The 17960-nt window shown below is 32.9% G+C and overlaps 2 protein-coding genes across 2 annotated transcripts in view; one reads left to right on the top strand and one right to left on the bottom strand.

Annotated features, from left to right (window-relative positions):
• The window catches only part of LOC144856363 (uncharacterized), a 116044-nt gene that overhangs the window by 23890 nt on the left and 74194 nt on the right, over window positions 1-17960 (top strand). The gene's annotated exons all lie outside the window — the stretch shown is intronic.
• LOC144855704 (protein BTG2-like) lies at window positions 15539-17680 on the bottom strand. Its single transcript, XM_078713622.1, has one exon. It carries the CDS (start codon window positions 17300-17302, stop codon window positions 16793-16795), a length of 510 nt encoding a protein of 169 aa, XP_078569748.1. The 5' UTR covers window positions 17303-17680; the 3' UTR covers window positions 15539-16792.

The following is a 17960-nucleotide window of genomic DNA, read 5'->3' as shown; positions in this document are numbered from 1 at the left end:
TTTGCAGTAACGAAATTGTTTCTGTTTTTACCTACTTAATATTCATTTGAAATGTCAACCCATTAGGTCGAAGGATATGTTAATGTATAAATGACCATCCTCTCCTATTCCTCCTCCAAATATAATTCTGGCTAAAGTAAAGTTGTGCCTTCAAGCAGCTATTAGTATTTTGTTTTTAATAAAACATATCTCGATGCAGTCAACATTGTGTACTTCGTTTTATACTGAATAATTTAGAATTGGTGGAAATATTATTTCTTAACCATTCGTGTAGAAAATTCACGACAAATAAAGACAAATTGTACCAAATAAGGTTCATTATAGTACGCACTTTACTAGTCCATGGAGGAAATTTCCTCCATGACTAGTCTAAGAGACGGAGTTTTGACTTAATATTAGTAAAAAGATAAATATTTTGGCACATATGGCGTTTCATACGTATACTACTTGAGCTTGTAAACTTGTATTTCAGAAAAGCCTCGAAATAACTAGAGACTTTGGGCAAGTCTAGCACTTTACACCAGTATAAGCTTGACGCAAGAAGGTTTGACCAATCTCTTGTGATGCATCTCTTACCAAGCGGAGAAGTTCCCTTGTTGATTTATACATTTAAACATGGAATCAAACATCTGTTTACCTGTAAAGGTAGCGCAGGTGTAGCATAAATCAGCATAGGCAAGCTCTTATGCATAAATCATGTGTGTTGATGTCTCAACCAGAACCATTTTGTATCACACTCTTGGGTATTGTCTTGTCTGGCACTTTACAACTTGATTGTATCAGGTAACTTGTTTGCATGGAAATTCACCACCATTTTGACATATGGAAATTGTTAATCCCCCTCCAACGGGCTTTTCCAAGAATTCAATTTTGTTTTTTGCCTATTATTTTTTTTTATAGATTTTATCTTTTATTTCTTTTTCATAGTATACCGTCATTTGCTTTATCTTTTGAAATATGTTTGTCTAATTTTACGGATATTAACTGGTATTGCATTTAAGGTTCATACTGCTATTAAGTGTTGTTTGTGATTCTATTCTCTGAACATATTTAGATACTTTGGTAATTTCCCTCCTGTTTCTTAAGACACACGGAGGGAATTTACCAACTATGTAAATTCGTTACATTTCACACTTCTCTTTACCCCCATTTGGTGCAGCACTGCAAATTTCATTTATCTACAATCAAGGACAATTTTCATTTTAAATTTTGTTTAGCAATATTGCTAATCAAACTGATTTTTTAGTCGAGGAACATAGTTTTTGTACGATATTTTTTGCTACACAATTTTAGAAATGTAGCAGTAAGATTGTTTTGTATAGCTTTTTGCTATTTGCTACACTGCCGAAATTATTTCCTGTGTTAGGCCTACAACACGATTTGTGAAAAGAACTGTTTTCCATACATACTGCTAATACTACATACTAATACAGTATAAATCAAAATATTATTATTACGTGATCTAAAATGAACGCTTTGTTGCTATGAGGTTTCTACAATAACAAATTACAACTCGTTTCAGTTCCGAAAGGTTGAAGTGTTTCCGTTACGTCACATCCGTTTAATGCAATCGTCTGGGAATGGATTTCCCATGTCCATGAACCAAAACAGTAACAGGTGATTTCATGGTGTAAAGTGTAGGCCTATATTAAAAATTAGAAACAAATATAGGACTAAATTAATACGACTGGACACCAGATAAAGAAACAGAAAACATTCTTAAAAATGATCAACACAGTAGATCGAAACCTTCTCATTCTCAAATGTGCCAATCTCTTTTATCTATATATTTTTTCTCTATATATTTTCATTTTACTGATTTCATTTTTTTTTAAATTCCCATAGTTGTTGTTTTCTTTTCTGATTATTGTTCCATCAATGAAGAGAAGATATTTTTTCCTCTTTGTGTAACTAGTTTTGATGCCAAAACAAACTCCAGTTTGTGTGTACTTTACTTTGCTCTGAATCATTTTACTATTCCAAATCGAGCGTTTAAAATTGAATATGTACTGTATAATTCAACAACACAAATAATGAATGATAATACAAATATAACGCCATAGCATTTTATATCATTTGTTTACACGATTATCGGTTCAGTGAAGTGATTATTTATTCATGCTTAAGCTAAATCCCGGATGTAAACTTCTTTACATTATCTTTAATTTATTGACTGGAAGAACAATTAAGTTGGCGGGAAATTTTATTTTCAGACTATAATCTATTATTCATAGTTTCGGTAAATATGAGAATCAAATACTGTAAAATCACAAGAAACACTGTTTCTTGTAATTATTACCATTTTCTATCTGAATCACGACATTTCTTCTTAATGTGGACCTAAAGTATACTATCATTGGTTATTGTCCAGTAAAGTCATCTCTTACCAAAGTCGATCCTTTCAAAGTTTCCTCATATGTCGCTCCTTTTCAAAGTCACTCCAATACACAGTTCCCACTTCCACAAACTCACCCCTTAGCCAAGTCTCCCCTTCACAGAGTCGTACCGTACCGTTTCAAAGTCGCCCCAGTGTCCCGACCTTTCAAAGTCGATCCTTCACGAAGTCATTCTTTTTCAAAGTCGCCCCAATGCACATTATTACCCACTTTTCAAAGTCGATTCTTCACAAAGTTGTCAATGTCAGTTTCAATTTATTTCCAAAATGTTATAACATACATGATATACACAATGACATACCGGTAATGTTAAACAAGTTTGTTAATAAATAAAATTGCATATAAATACAATGAAAATTAGTTCAATCGTGTGGAGGGGAGAGTCATTTAGTCAGAAAGATTTAAGTTCGACCCACACCAAGATATAACTTTAATGTCGCCCCACTACACATTACCCACTTTGTCGACCCTTCACAAACTCGTTCCGTTTCATTTCGAGTATCAAAGTCTCTATTTTATGCCTTGTTTACCTAGTACTAGTAGCGATTACAAGCTGGTACCAATACTTGTTGTTCATACGGTAGCTTTAATGAATCTGTCATTGAACAAATTGAAAAAATTTTTACGGCCAACTTTCAATTTTTAATTTCCTTATAGTGCCAATGCATCTCATTATAAGACTGGTTTAAGTCTCAGTTGGTATGAACAATTACGTTTTGTTTAGAAACAAAAACAGCACCAGCACTTTAGGCCTAAAGTAAAATAGCAGTATTTCACAATTATTGTTCGCCTTCTAAACAATTGGTTACATCAGTGTTAGGCCCTCATCAGTACGTCTTTATGGATTAGTCCATTTTGTTACATCAGTGTTAGGCCCTCATCAGTACGTATTTATGGATTAGTCCATTTTGTTACATCAGTGTTAGGCCCTCATCAGTACGTATTTATGGATTAGTCCATTTTGTTATTAAGTTACCCACAAAGAGTTAATCTACCTGCAATTATACAAACGCATTATGCGCTATTCATTGGTACGAAACGTCTATAGGAATCTACTTCAGTCAGTGACAAATACTTTTGTCCTGGGGAGCCAGGCCAACAGCAGCATACTTAAGTACACGATTACAGTGACTTTATCATGTTAATACTATTGTCTGATAGATCTGCTATTTATTTTTCTTTTTTTTTGGCCCAGATTCGTCCTGCAAAGTGGGACGTTTCGACCCAAAGTGCGCCGAAATGTCCTACCGAAAATGAACCGAAACGCCTCGGATCGAATCGTCCCGTATTCAACTGCTTGAATCTAAAATATTGTATTGTGGATCTTATTGTAGACATCCGTACAATAAGTAGACGTTTGTGACTATATACTCATGTATTTATTTTTCTCTTTGTGTAATTTGTAAATAAGATATCGGTAAGATATGATAAATATTCATATGTCTACTTAACTTCTCTTAACCAAACAGACTTGTCCAGGCTTGACGTGTCTGCAAATACTAGTTGCTTATTCACAAGCATTAGGCCTACTTTATATTAGTTTTTAATTATTTGGCCTTCGTACCATCTGGGTGAAAGATTTAATACGGGAAGAAGACCGCATCGGTTTCTTCAATTTCTAATCCAGCTTTCTTTGATTGAAGATTATCTTCGACGCAACCAATTGTTTGTTAATCCGAAGACATTCTTGTTACTCTTTCGGATGCTTTGTATCCAGAACTCATAAGTATCTAAGTTGTGAAGAACTTGTTAATTAACATGCATAACATAACACTTGACCTTTACTATACCAGTTATTTATATGAAGTTAGCTAGCTCACTAACAAATTCTAAGTACTGTACTGATCAAGTGCGTGGGTTTTTCATCAACCTCCAGCACTTGCAAACTGGACATTTCGTCTATTTCCTGCCATTGAAACCTGACATAAATGTAAATTCCTCGATTCATTAAAGAAATATATTTCCTTATAATAATTGTATTCATTTCATGGTAGGTTGAATGTAATCGTATTAATCTGGTTTCAATTCATGCTCAGTAATCAAATGTTTTGTTGAATCTTGCAAGTTACTATTTTTCCCCATTTCAAGATTCAAGAAATGTGATTGGTCCACTTAAAATTGAAATTCATTTTGCTTGGCATAAATAAGACAATACAACTACAAGAACAATTCATCAAATTGCACAAACGCTATAGGCCAATGTTAAAATACGGTTTATAGGCCAATATTAAAATAATGTTAAAACGAATTAGAAATTCAAAACAAAAATTATAGTCGATACAAACGGTGTAATCCATTGCATTTTATATAGACTTACAATAGACCCGTACAACACGTTGTAGTTTTGTTTTTTGTTTGTTTTGTTTTTATTTATTTATTTTTAGTAGATAAAAAAGTACTTAAGTACCTAATAATCGTCCACGATTGAATTATTTCAAGTCCGAAACAAACTGTATTATGTTATATGTAACATTCTGTCAGACAGATTTGCTTGAAAAGCTATAGAACTAGTGCAAGTATAGTAACTTTAGAAACGTTTTCGAAGAAAGGAGCTGTGGAAGTCTGACGTCATGATCGACTCTGACGTCATATCCTCGTCAAAATGGAACTCGTTTGGGTAGAAACGTCCTTCGCGAGATTAAATATTGCTAATTCTGTCGTGACACCATAGGTATGAATAGGTGTCCAGTCGAGTGCATCACAAAACACTTTGTTATGATTCGATCGTGAAGAAATTTAATCATTGACGCAAACTAAACAAAATTTATATTACATTTTATTGCAGTTTTGTTAACATATTAAAATATGAGTCGATGAATGATCGTTATAACTTATAGTTAGTTGCAGTTGTGTTTTTCTTCGATTTTTTTTTCGTTTTCGTTAACTATGGGTTTCTATGAATTACAGTAGGCCTACCGTTTTTATGATTTTTTTTAAAATAAACATTTGTAATTCTCGATTATTATTACCACAGTGACGTTTGTTGCATAATCTTTATGACTTTTCATTAGCTCTTGTTTCATTTTCTAATTCTGTTTTCGAACGATACATTTGCTTTGTTGTTTTCCTTCCTGACGTCACTATTACATTAAACACGAGTCGGCCTAACCCTTTTCTTATTGTTTCCCGTACTGGCTTGCCTCGAGATTTGAGTATGTTCTTTTCAAGACCTGTATAGTATCCTGATTGACCTTTTTTAGGTTAACAACGCCCTATACCCACTTTCTGTATGGATTTCGCCAATTCATGTCATTTTCCGGCTAGGCTGGGTGGCACAGTTGGCCTCAATGTATAGTACAAATTATCTAATTAGGCCCTAGATTTAGGTCTACTTTGATAGGCTTCCCAGCCTGAAAGACCTCTCGCATAGCGATTACCGGGGCTTAATCAGACCCTTGAAGATTGCAGATAGTGACAAAATAAAGTAACAGAAAGGAAAACTCGGATGAAATTTGGTAAAGTCTTTAAACGAAAAAAAAAACAAAATCTGTTTATAGAAACGGTAAATTCTTCCGGTGATAAGAAAAGGTCAGATTTTCGAAAAGGAAATAATGTATTTAAAAAGTCATCATCAATGTAGAGTTAGTTTCAATTCTTTGTTCGTGTAACTACTTAGTTTATAAGCCTTTAAAATTCATAGAATTTGCTGTTTAAAATAAAGTTCCGCCAAGAGTTTTTATTCGCATTGTATATTAGTATAGCTCCTTTAGTATTTGAAACCCGGATCATTACACAATTACAGTGCTTTATTACGTCAGCACGTCATTTATATATATATTTTTAAATTACCGTATTTTTCCCATACCGGTTTTAGCATTCGAGTTTATGATTGTGAGATAAAAACAAGTAATATAATAACTGTATTCATTCATTTTTTTCTCCATGTTTTTTAAAACAGTAACTGTACTGTGTTCACTTTAATAACACAAAAGAGGCCTAGGTCATAATGACATGATTATTCATAGTATTTCACTTTCTGTGTATGTCCAGTTCTGAAATTTTATTTGGCCTATATCCCAATTCTTTTATATGTTGTTATTACACATTTACTTCAGTAATTCGTCCATGGAGTTTGTTACAATTACCTATTAATAAACACTGCAGTCCGTGTATGTAGGCCCTATATAGCCTGTCGAAAGTGTATACGGTATTTCTTTATTTCCTTCTGTTGATTATCGTATACATTCTAAAAGTTATTTGGCTCAATATGTTTATTCTCTGTTTTAAATATTTTTCTGCAAATCGTTTGCTTATTTGGTGTTCTCATAATGTTTTGCATCATAACGTTTAGGGTCAGAGCAGAAAAGAGTGAACTGTAATGTGTTGTTATTTCATTCTTCCACTGATTAGAGTTAGGCCCTGTTCACACCCAAAGCTTTATGGCTTTTTAGCGTACGACGACGCTGACAAAATGTTGTGTCTGAACAGTTCTGAGGGTATATTGTAGCGTAACAGAAGTGAGTACCTTTTTAGTTACTGTCAACAAAAATATCCAGCTTGTTTTATCGTGGTTAATATGCTGGTGGTATAGGCGAGAAATATATTGTTAACGATTTTACATTATTTCCATCTATTTAAAGATATTGCTGGCTGATGATCAACACCTTTTCTATCTCCTTTGTACTGGTTTCTGAAGCCTTGTTTGTTTATTGACCGGCTACCTTGCTTTTCAATTAATCATATGGTTTTTGCAGGTATCCGGTATTAAAGTAAAGCTTCTAATTAATATTCTTTCAACAAGCTTTGTGTAACACTTACATAATGCTCTTTCTTGACCTTTTAAATAATGGTTTCTGAATTTGGGCCAAACGCGGCTGCTCATAATAGCCTAATCATGATGCAAAGAATTAAGTTGAAAATTGTAAACTTTATTTTATTTATTTAATTAATATTTATTTCAACAATATTTTACGAGGGTGGTCCATCCAACTGAAGCTGATCATTATGGACCTTCAGAACAATCCAATATGACGACATAACATACTAACATTCAACAACAAGAATTCAGGTTTTATTATTAACAACCAGGAAAAATAAAAAAATATTTATATCTATTTTCTTAAATTTCTTTTTATGGTTTATACATTGAGATTCTAATAGAGAAGAAATAGCATGTAAAATATAGAAACTGTAAACAAAAAAACATTTCTATTTATTTTCTTTAATAGCTTATACATTGAGATTGTATAGCGAGAAAAAACGTATAGAAACTAAAAAATAACTAAAACAAACTTAACTTAAAGCAAAGTTGAAGATCATTTTTGGCTCAGCACGTTGGTTGTAAGAAAACTCGTACTAGTCTAACTAAAACACTCAAACATTTTACTGTATGCGTTGGTGCATCAACCGGATTGTTGTACTGTATATTTACGATAGTTCATGCAAGTAATCTAAACATTTAGCTATATGTCACAAAAGAAATGTCTAAAAACAAACCGGTGTACTGTGTATATTACATAACCATACCGTACCAAAGTTGGTCCATTAGGTTCTAGCGATCTTCCAACTGTTTTAACTAAGATAAAAACAGATTACCATAAAAAATCGTTTGACCGCACTGCTGTGTTGCCCTTCTGCTAATGGGAAACCATACGCGCAGAAGAACTGATTTAATTTTAAGCCTCGCAAGATTCTGGCCTTCTGAATTTCCTGTTTTGTCGTTTCGTGAAATTGAAACTTGGCCTAGTGCCATGGTAAGCACAGAAATAAACTACACAGAAGAATATCTGCATAGCTTCTATCATAATATTATCGATGATATAATATTATTAACACGTATGTAATAAGATTGATAACGATTTTATTAAAGATGTAACAATATTATCAGAGGTGTTATGATAATTCAATCCAATTATGGAATGGTATACGTATCTTTCAAAATAGTGTGTGCAATGAATTACAAATGGATTTGTCTTGCGCAAATCGAGGGGTGATACTACAGTATTCAGTTTTGAATCATCACGAGAACTCATGCTATAGAACCCAGAAAGATACATATTAAGTACACCCATGTGTGTCTACTAAATAGGGATTGGCCGTAGTGTTAAAATATATTATCATAATAGTTTGTCTCACATTGAATGTCCCCTTAAGTTTCTGAATAGGGGTTGGCCGTACTGTAAAGCATAATGTTACCCTATCGTTTGTTTCACATGGAATGTCCCTAAGGCTGTTCCTGAATAGGGGTTTGTCGAGTATTAACGCATAATGTCCCCCTTCCCCCACCTCCGTTCGTTTCACATGGAATGTCCTCTTAATGAGGGTGTTCCTTTATAATGTGTCCCCTGAATAGTGGTGTCTCAAAGATGGGATTCTACTGTATTGGATAAAGCTAATGAAATGACGTTATGAGAATAGACGTGCATTTTATGAACCGGTCCTGAGGCTGCCGTTTGTGAAGAATTATATCACCTTTACTTATTTCTACATGTTTATACCGGGGAAGTGTAACTCTTCCCTGGTTATGCAGTATCAGGTTTAATGTTGTTGTGCGTCTTGTAAATAATAAACACGCGCATTATATTATACTTTACATTATGTATATTGTTGCCAATTGATAATTGAACCATCGCTCGTTATCATTAATCATACGGATGCTAATTATGACTAATAATCACAAACGCCCAAGCTGATCAAATTAAACCAATTAAAAATGCTCTAATTAATTCAGTAAATGATTATTCCTTTCGATGCAAGCAACATTACCAAAAACGTGTCTATGACATAATGTAGCCTGACATGTTTTATTTTCTCGATACACACATAGACTGGAGCGTGGAAATATAACATTATAGTACCGTACTGTATATACAATTGAAATGTTTGTTTTGGATGAAGATTTCAATAGGCCGCCTTATAGTAAGCTTTTTAACCATGGACTATGGTCCATGTTTCAAGAATGCACTTACCCAAGAGAGTCCAATAACATTGACTATGGTCCCTGTTTCAACAATGTATCCATGAGTCCAATAAAGATATCGATAACGTATACTGTTCAGCAACATTAGACTAAATACTAAACTGAATACAGGTAAAACCGATATTAAAGGGGACTCGCGGGTGGCCCCAAGTGTCCCCTCAATTAGGGGTTGACTGTAGGCTGGTATTAACACATTTATTTATTTTTTATGTAACCTTGTTTATTAAGGTGGTCATAACCAGCATTGCTGACAATCATATTGTGCCGTCGTTTGGTTCACGGAAAGGTGTCCCCTTAATATATCGTGTCCCTGAATGGAAGTGACGTGTCCCAACGGAGGGGTTCTATATATATACAGAGTATAATATATAATATAATTAACCTTGTTTATGAAAGGTGACCTTAATCAGCATATGCTGAGACTGAGAATCATATTGGGTCGTTTTTAGTTTCATGGAGAGGTGTCCCCTTAATTAATAATAGGTGTGTCCCCTGAATAGAGGTGACGTGTCCCAGCGGAGGGGTTCTACCATAGAGATATAACATATTTCTATGGTTCTACTGTACAAAGTTTAATACATAATATTATAATAAAATTATAATATAATATTAATCACCATCCTACAATGTATCTACTTTGTTGTAAGTAATTAAATTTCCGCCCGCGTCACATCCATAACAGATTGTGACCTAGGCCTACTGTGTTGCTGCTATTGATTGAAGATTATTGAAGAGTAACGACCTCAGATAACAATAGGCCTAATCAATGTAATGAGACAGATTGTTCTAACGACGATATTTCTGATGCGAGTTCCATTCTGAAAGATAAATTTAGGCTTATTGAATTTAGGAAATTTGTTATGTACTGTAATTATTGAACTCTAACACATGATTATTTAATTTCATTCTTAGAATTTAGAATTAACCCATAAGTGTCCCTTAGAGAGGGTGTCCATTCAATGTTTGTTCGTAGATTCACGGGGAAGTGTGGTTCCCACTAGAACGCAACGCAAGGTCGTAACGCAACGTGATTAGACTAATTTCAAGCGATGGATTATTCGAACAGTCGCGTGTGATTGGTCAACTCGTTTGAGTTACGTCTACGTCCTAGTGTGAATCAAGCTTAACAGGCGTATCCAGAATAGGTGTGCCTCCAAGAATTGTTTACATTAATATTAAATAAGTTTGAGAGTGACCCACGACATTGTCAAAACGGAAATTTCGTTTCATTTCGTTCTTGTTATGGCATTAATAATTCAACTGTCTCTTATTCATACTATGATTTAATCGTAATAGTAAGTACCCATTACTGTTTTATGTGGGCCCCATTGAAAACGAAAATTATAAATAATTTATTGTAATGACTGACCGGACGGATGTATCAGTCCTTGTTTATTAATACTATGCTAATTATTTGCTTAATTTGTTTATCGCAGTTTAAAATAGATTATGTGAGCTTAGTCCTGCCCTCTTATTTGTTTGTATATTTCTTCTTTTATGTTTGAAATGAGTGTGTAGCCTAGAAATGATATGGCCATTTTTCGACTGCACAGCATTTCTTTTAGGCCTGAGCTGTAGTAAATATTTTCCCAGACGCCGATTAAGCTTGTTCATACATTTTGTTTTCTACTTTGGAAACTCTTGCATTTAGCTCACATGGTAAAAGGGGTTGGGTGATAGGGACTCACCATTCACTACACACGGTAAATGCGGAGTCCTTAAACGAGTGCTTCATTATTAAGTAATTTTACAGTCCTTCAAAATTTGGCTATGAAAATTCAACCATGCCTAGATGTATGCTAAGTTTGGATCGGCCTAAGGCAACAACTTAAAATGGCCTAGGCCTGTGTGCAGCATCAATTGAAATCTCTCTTCGTCTGTGTACTAAAAATTATCCCAAACACTTTAGATCACGGAAGAACACCATGTCTATAGATACATTCCATTAGGTTGGATCATAGAGATATTTGGAATAATAAATATCTATGGTTGGTTCGGTCGGCCTAAGCCAAAACCAAGTTCAGGCCTAAGTATCATGAAACTGAAGTTTAGATTAAGGGTTATTATATAGTCAGGTCTAATTTTAAGCAGTATCATTAAAATATCTATATCAACATCCGCAAGGGATACAGGCCTAGACGAATTAATAATCTAAGTAAGTCCTCGGTCTCCACTCAGATGTAAATCACAATTAATCGAAAGTTACCCAAGAGCCGTAGTTATTTATACCATCGCGAAATTATTGAAAATATTGACCTTGCAGAGTTCTGTAATATCAACTTGATCAAAACCGTGTCAAAATTAATTAACCGTGTATTAGGCAAGAAGCATCAGTAATTGATAAACACTGTTTGATTTTTGTTGAATCACTTCTTAATTTGCTTAGTAAGAACAGTGTGAAGAACAATTTTATATAAATCAAGGCTTTTGTGGTTCCAATGCACGATAACAGCAGAACCATGGCGGTATAAAATAAGCTAGAACTTCTAGAGCTATAACCACAACAGGAAAACAATGTTAGGCCTACACCATGTATCAAACAACTAGTAACATGGAGTACGTTGATCATAGGTTATACAGTAGTGTGCTGTAGTCTTATACTGTATACTGTATTTATATATAATTCCAAAGGCAAATTACTGAAAATCAGTGGCTGGATCTCAATGGAGATACAAAAAAAAAGCGAAAAGCTACTAATCAAAACGATAAGTAAAACAGCCAGAAAAGTTAGCAGAGCTTTCGGGCAACACTAGCCCTTCATCAGTGCATTTATCTGTATTTATTATAATTATATGTTCCATAATATCAATGTTACACCATGTATAAAACAACATTTATCTGTATTTATTATAATTATATGTTCCATAATAACAATGTTACACCATGTATAAAACAACTAACATGTAGTACATTGGTAAGGTATATAGTAAGTAGGGCCTATACTGTATAGTCTTAAACTGTATATGTATTATAATTATATGTTCCATAATGGCATAGTTTGCATTGAGATTTCATGGTTTCATTTGTTCATGTCAATACGTATAGTAGTAGTACATTTAACACGATGACTCGTTGGGGGAATATCCATTGAAGTGTTTGTTTTAAAAAACGGTTTGCTGATAATACTGATAAAATATCTGGTATCCATAGTTTGTGTAAATAAATGCATGTTTCATGATTCCAAGTGTTATTTCACAAACAAAGAAAATCCCCCGTTTTAATAGGCCTACTTGTATCTCTAAGGAAGTAACCAGAAGGACGTTAAAGATGTATTGTTCCCCCCAAAACATGAAAAATGAAGATTAATTAAATCAGACTTATTTTGTAGTTTTAATAAAGTTAATCACTTCCGTAGAAGAAAAACCCCAAAAAATAATGTTTTTACTTATAAAAATAACATAATAAATGGTTGAACCATGGAGAAATAATTCTCCATGGTTAAACTCAAACCAAAAATACATTGGCAGGCAGCCAATTTTACCATTTTTTCAGATAAATATGTTTTTTTAGATCCAATTTTTGGTCAAATTGGATAACTATTATGTGACATTAAAATAACATATTCAACAATAAAAATTGTAAAATTATTTTTCAGGGGGACAATACATCTTTAATTAACAAATCCCTGGAATATGGTACATTTTATATCTCACGCAGGCAGGCCTACAAGACGTACATTGAATCATGTAGGAATTCATTCATAGAAATCCTGATCCAGACTCTATTTACTGCGTTCATTATTTTAATTTTAAAAATGCTGGAAGGCAGCTGTTGCTTCATGAAGGGGGAAATAGTTTCCCTCCATGGTTCAACTAGGCGAAGATTTCACCAGTGTGTTTATAAATTCATTTGCTATATAATACATATAATACATGTAGTATTACTATTATTAACCAATATTTATATAAGCTATTGTAATAATTATCCTATTCGGTACAGCAGGAACACTCTACTTTTTAATTTAATTTTTTCAAAAAGAGAAACATTTTATTTCAAAACTGGTGGATTCTTGTATAATAAATTCGTATGCTGAAAGATAATACATGAAGAAATTAATAATTAATAGGCCTAGGCTATAATGATATCTTATTTACAGTTTAAAAAGAAAAGCATTCCCTTATTTTACTGATTTGTTTTCCAAAAAGAGAAACACTTTATTTCAAAACTATTGGTTGCTTCAACGAATGTAGCTTGATTTTAATTCGTGTATGTATATTCATAGCTCTATTATTACTGTATACAGTATTTGGAAAAGTACCAACTATTTGAAAATGCTGGTACAGCATCGGCAACTAGGCACTGTATTTTTCTTTTTAAATACTGTAGTACACTGTAAAAATGTGTACATACTATTTATCACTTTCCAAATACTACTACTGCGTCGAGCTTGCTCGGATTAAATAAATAAATCCAAATACAGTACAGTAATAAGACTCACTTCTGTCAGACGACCGGAAATTGGTAAAATATTGACTTAAAATCAATTTAGATGTTGAGAAATAATACAATGATTGAATTGAATTCAATAATATTATTATTAAGTGTCAATGACGTATTTGTGCCAAATAGCACAATATTGTTTTGTTATACTGTGCTTCTGGCATTGGTGGGAAGATTAAAATATAAATAACAGTGTTATCGTATCATTTTGGAACAATATTGAACAGTATACTTTTCTTGGCTTAAAACATATTGATACGTATTACTGTACTATAAGAAGCCTCTGTCTGGGCATATCTTTAAGTGCTACCGTAGGCCTATTATTGAGTGAATTTTTTTATTTAAATTTATCCAACAAAGTGCCGAATCAGTCCATGTTTTAATTATTAAAAAAAAAATATTAACACTATCCCTACATATTTGTCCGTGCACAAATATTTTAATTATATGACCTGTTAAAAAGAATTGCAATTTTAAATATTGTATTAATTTTTTAAAATTATTTAAACATCTATGTTCTTAATTATATTATATACCGAATTAATAATTCTATTTTTTATAGAAAGAATCATAATTATTACATTTAATTTATCCACTATTCAATTGTTTTTCCTATAATATGTTTGTGTTTTCAGTTCGAATGTTCTGCTGAAATGCAACGAAATTAAACTACAGTATATCTAATGACCTGACTCATAATGAATGTGAATTATTCAACGAAACAAAACGTCCTAATTGTAATAACCTACCTTGTAAATAGAACGAATTTCCATTACAACAGCAGCTCCCTGTGTGGTGCTAATGGGTGGAGATCTTTCAACGGAATAGAACAATGATTTCTATAGAACACAATACTTATTTACACTTTCTGTCTTTTGTTGTTTAGAAATAATATTGTTAAGGAAAGCATTATTTCCCGCCGTAACATAATAGATGATTCACCTTTATGCTGGTTTCTTTCTTTTTCAATAAAAGCCATCTTGGTTGCCCACGCATAATGTTTAGGAAAGTTTAGTATTAAACCGCACTAAAAATGGTAACAGCAGTACGTTTAGTCATAAATAAATCTCCTTGCTAAAAGTTAGCTATAGTACAAAATAGCCGTAACATAATAGAAATTTCACCTATACTTAATTTCTATGGTGGTTTCTTTCTTAAAATCTTATTAAATAAAAGCCATCTTGGTTGCCCACGCATAATGTTTAGGAAACAGCACTAAAAATTTAAACAGCAGGTTTTCATAAATAAATCTCTTTGCTAAAAGTTAGCTATAGTACAAAATAGCCGTAACATAATATATGATTCACCTATACTTAATTTGTATGCTGGTTTCTTAAAATCTTATTAAATAAAAGCCATCTTGGTTGCCCACGCATAATGTTTAGCATTAAACTGCACTAAAAATTGCAACAGCAGGTTTTCATAAACAAATTTCCTTGCTAAAAGTTAGCTATAGTACAAAATAGCAAAATCATACCTGTATATATCCAGCTGGTAGTATAGAGTAGTGGTTTCAATGCGCATTTAAGGGGAAAAACGTTCAATATTACGGAGTATTATGTGAACATATGTCAATTTCAACATCTAAACCATAAGAAAAACTGTAGCATCAACGTTGTAATATCCATTTAATTTTGGTAGTACTGTGACATCAGTAAGGTAATTAGGGAGAGAAACTTACACAATCAGCATCATTAATGACCTCTGACCTTTCCAACAAACCGTATAAGTAAAAAAATATTTGTTTGTGTACAAAAATAATAAGACAAATGAAACTATAAAATTAAATTCATTTTCTTTTATTTCTCGTCTGCAAATCTTATTTTGCATTTTTTGCTTTTATGTTTTATTCTGAAACTTATATCTGTACATATCTTCAAAGTACAAAACTTGTGGGTTAACAGTCCCAATTGCACAAGTCCAAAAACAACTTCACTGTACAGTTTTGTAATATACAGAGCTTTATATCTACAATTGTTTATCCAGTTAGCTAAAAGTATAACTAAGAATGACAAAAATGAATTCAAATATTAATTGTATATCTAAGGCATTCTCATCGTGGCTCATTAGCACCTGAACGAATATCAGGAATGTGAAGATAATACAGTACAAAGGAAATAAAAAAACTGATTCCAAATCAGATTTAAAATATCTTCGTTTAAAGAGAAAATGCTAAATTACTATAATAATTATGCTAGATTTGAAAGCACACGCTATAAAATATAACTACAGAAATTACGCGGGAAAAAAACTAGAAATCATTACAACACAATATGTGTAAATTTGGTCTGTGATTTAGGAGTCATCTGTCGATATCCTAATGAAATAAATGTTACGTAATGTTAAACCACACCTATTTGCAACAAAAGAATAATTATATGAATGAATGTACGCAGTACTGTATTTAGACATTGAAGTAGAGTAATGAAACATCCCGGGAATTTTAACGCATCCAATTAACATTTGTTTTCGTTAATGATTTACAATTTAGACGAACCCCATATGTTCGTAAACACTTCAGTTGCAACGAGCACTGCTGTTGTAGATTGAATTATGATTGACCAAAAATGCTGTTGTCAGCAAATCTTTAAAAAATGTTATTGAATAATACTGTGACATGGAAATGCATCGGAACCAACATTCATACAATTGTGAAATACGCCTACGAGTTTGAACTACTCAGAATATGGCTGAAAATCTCATTAAGAATAAGATAAATATAATTATTTAATATTAGTAAAAATCAACTTCAATATAGTAAGTACTGATGTTTTTAACATGACATACTATTTACCGATAAAATATAAATTATTATTAATTTAATTATCAAAATAAAACAGTATACCTTTCTCTTCATTAAAATTTGGTTAAAAAATCATCAGATAAAATATGTTTGACAATGTATTTCCAACAAAATAAACGGAACAAATATGATTAAAAACAAAGATTTCAGTTCATGTTAAAGTTCGATGGATGATGAACGATGTTAGAGTCTGCCTTTGGTTTGGTCAAGCCGAAAAGTACTGTAATGGTCACACTACTTGACTTCAATCGGTCCGTTAAAATTACAATTTACTTGTTTTGGACGCATTTGTGTTTTGCAGTCCCTCAAGATGTATTGTTGTTGTTGGTTGTCAATTTCTAACGTTGGGCTACTACACGTTGATGATGATCTAGATTCAGTTGATGATGTTTCACTATCGTAAAAGGTACAAATAGAACCATCTTCACCAATGCGATAAGCTACTTCGAAGGGATCAACCCATATGGTTAATTCGCTAGGGAGAAGCTTCTGGATACGACTGCGTGGGATCCCCGCAGCAATGGCTGACTGGAGAATTAACGGATCCATATTGAGAATATTGATCCGCATACACCTAAATCCACTTCCTCTGCATGGTCGTTCGGGAAACCAGTGTTTCTCGTACTTTTCGTTCAATCTTGAATCAAGTTCTGTACAAAAATCTTCCAAAACATTTTCCGGTACCCGTCGAGTACGGAGTAAATTAGAAAGGAACGTTACGGCGCTTGTGATTTCTTCAATCATTTTAAAATAGTATTTATTGTTAATTCTTCTTTAAATAGTTTATCCTCCAAAAAGTGCTACCGAAAAGTAGAAAATGAAAGTTCCAAAAATGGTGTATCCAATTCGGCTCTTTGTTTTTGTAAAAAAAACAAGATGTCTTCCGATGTTTTTACAATCAATCACTTTACAAAATCGTTCTGAAATTTAACTTCCACAGCATCAAAATACTCAAAAAAGATTTTCGTGGGATATAATGACTAATCTCAACTGATTTCGAGTAATAAAATGCCGAATAATGTATGGAAGACGGTAAAAAAATTAAAAACTGTGAGGTTTTTACCGTCACGATCTTGCCTTCATCGTTGCTTTCTGCATCTGGACGCTGAGTCAGGGCATACGCTTGTTTTATTTCTCATTGTCCTCTTCGGCTTGTGTGGGCTACGTCATAAGCAGGCTATAATCCAACCAATCAGTGAATAGCAATTAGTGACGTTTCAAGGCTTAGTATATTATTTTGTCAACACAGGTCATTTTGATTCCTTTTTTGTTATGAAGATTAAACAATGGGGAAAACCACTATCTAAATAGGGGTGTGGGTGGTTATTTATAGATTGTGTTGTTGTTGCTGAAGGAAAGTCTAATATTTCATAATTGTTATGTTAATAGTGTATCAATATTG

This window comes from Antedon bifida, chromosome 11 (genome assembly GCF_963402885.1).
Source record: "Antedon bifida chromosome 11, ecAntBifi1.1, whole genome shotgun sequence".
NCBI classification, from domain to species: domain Eukaryota; kingdom Metazoa; phylum Echinodermata; class Crinoidea; order Comatulida; family Antedonidae; genus Antedon; species Antedon bifida.
Note: the sequence above shows the minus strand (reverse complement) of the source record. Positions and strands in the feature narration are given on the sequence as shown.

What these genes read in the sequence shown, in the direction of transcription:
- LOC144855704 (XM_078713622.1), bottom strand. Translation starts at nt 17,302, where the DNA reads ATGATTGAAGAAATCACAAGCGCCGTAACGTTCCTTTCTAATTTACTC.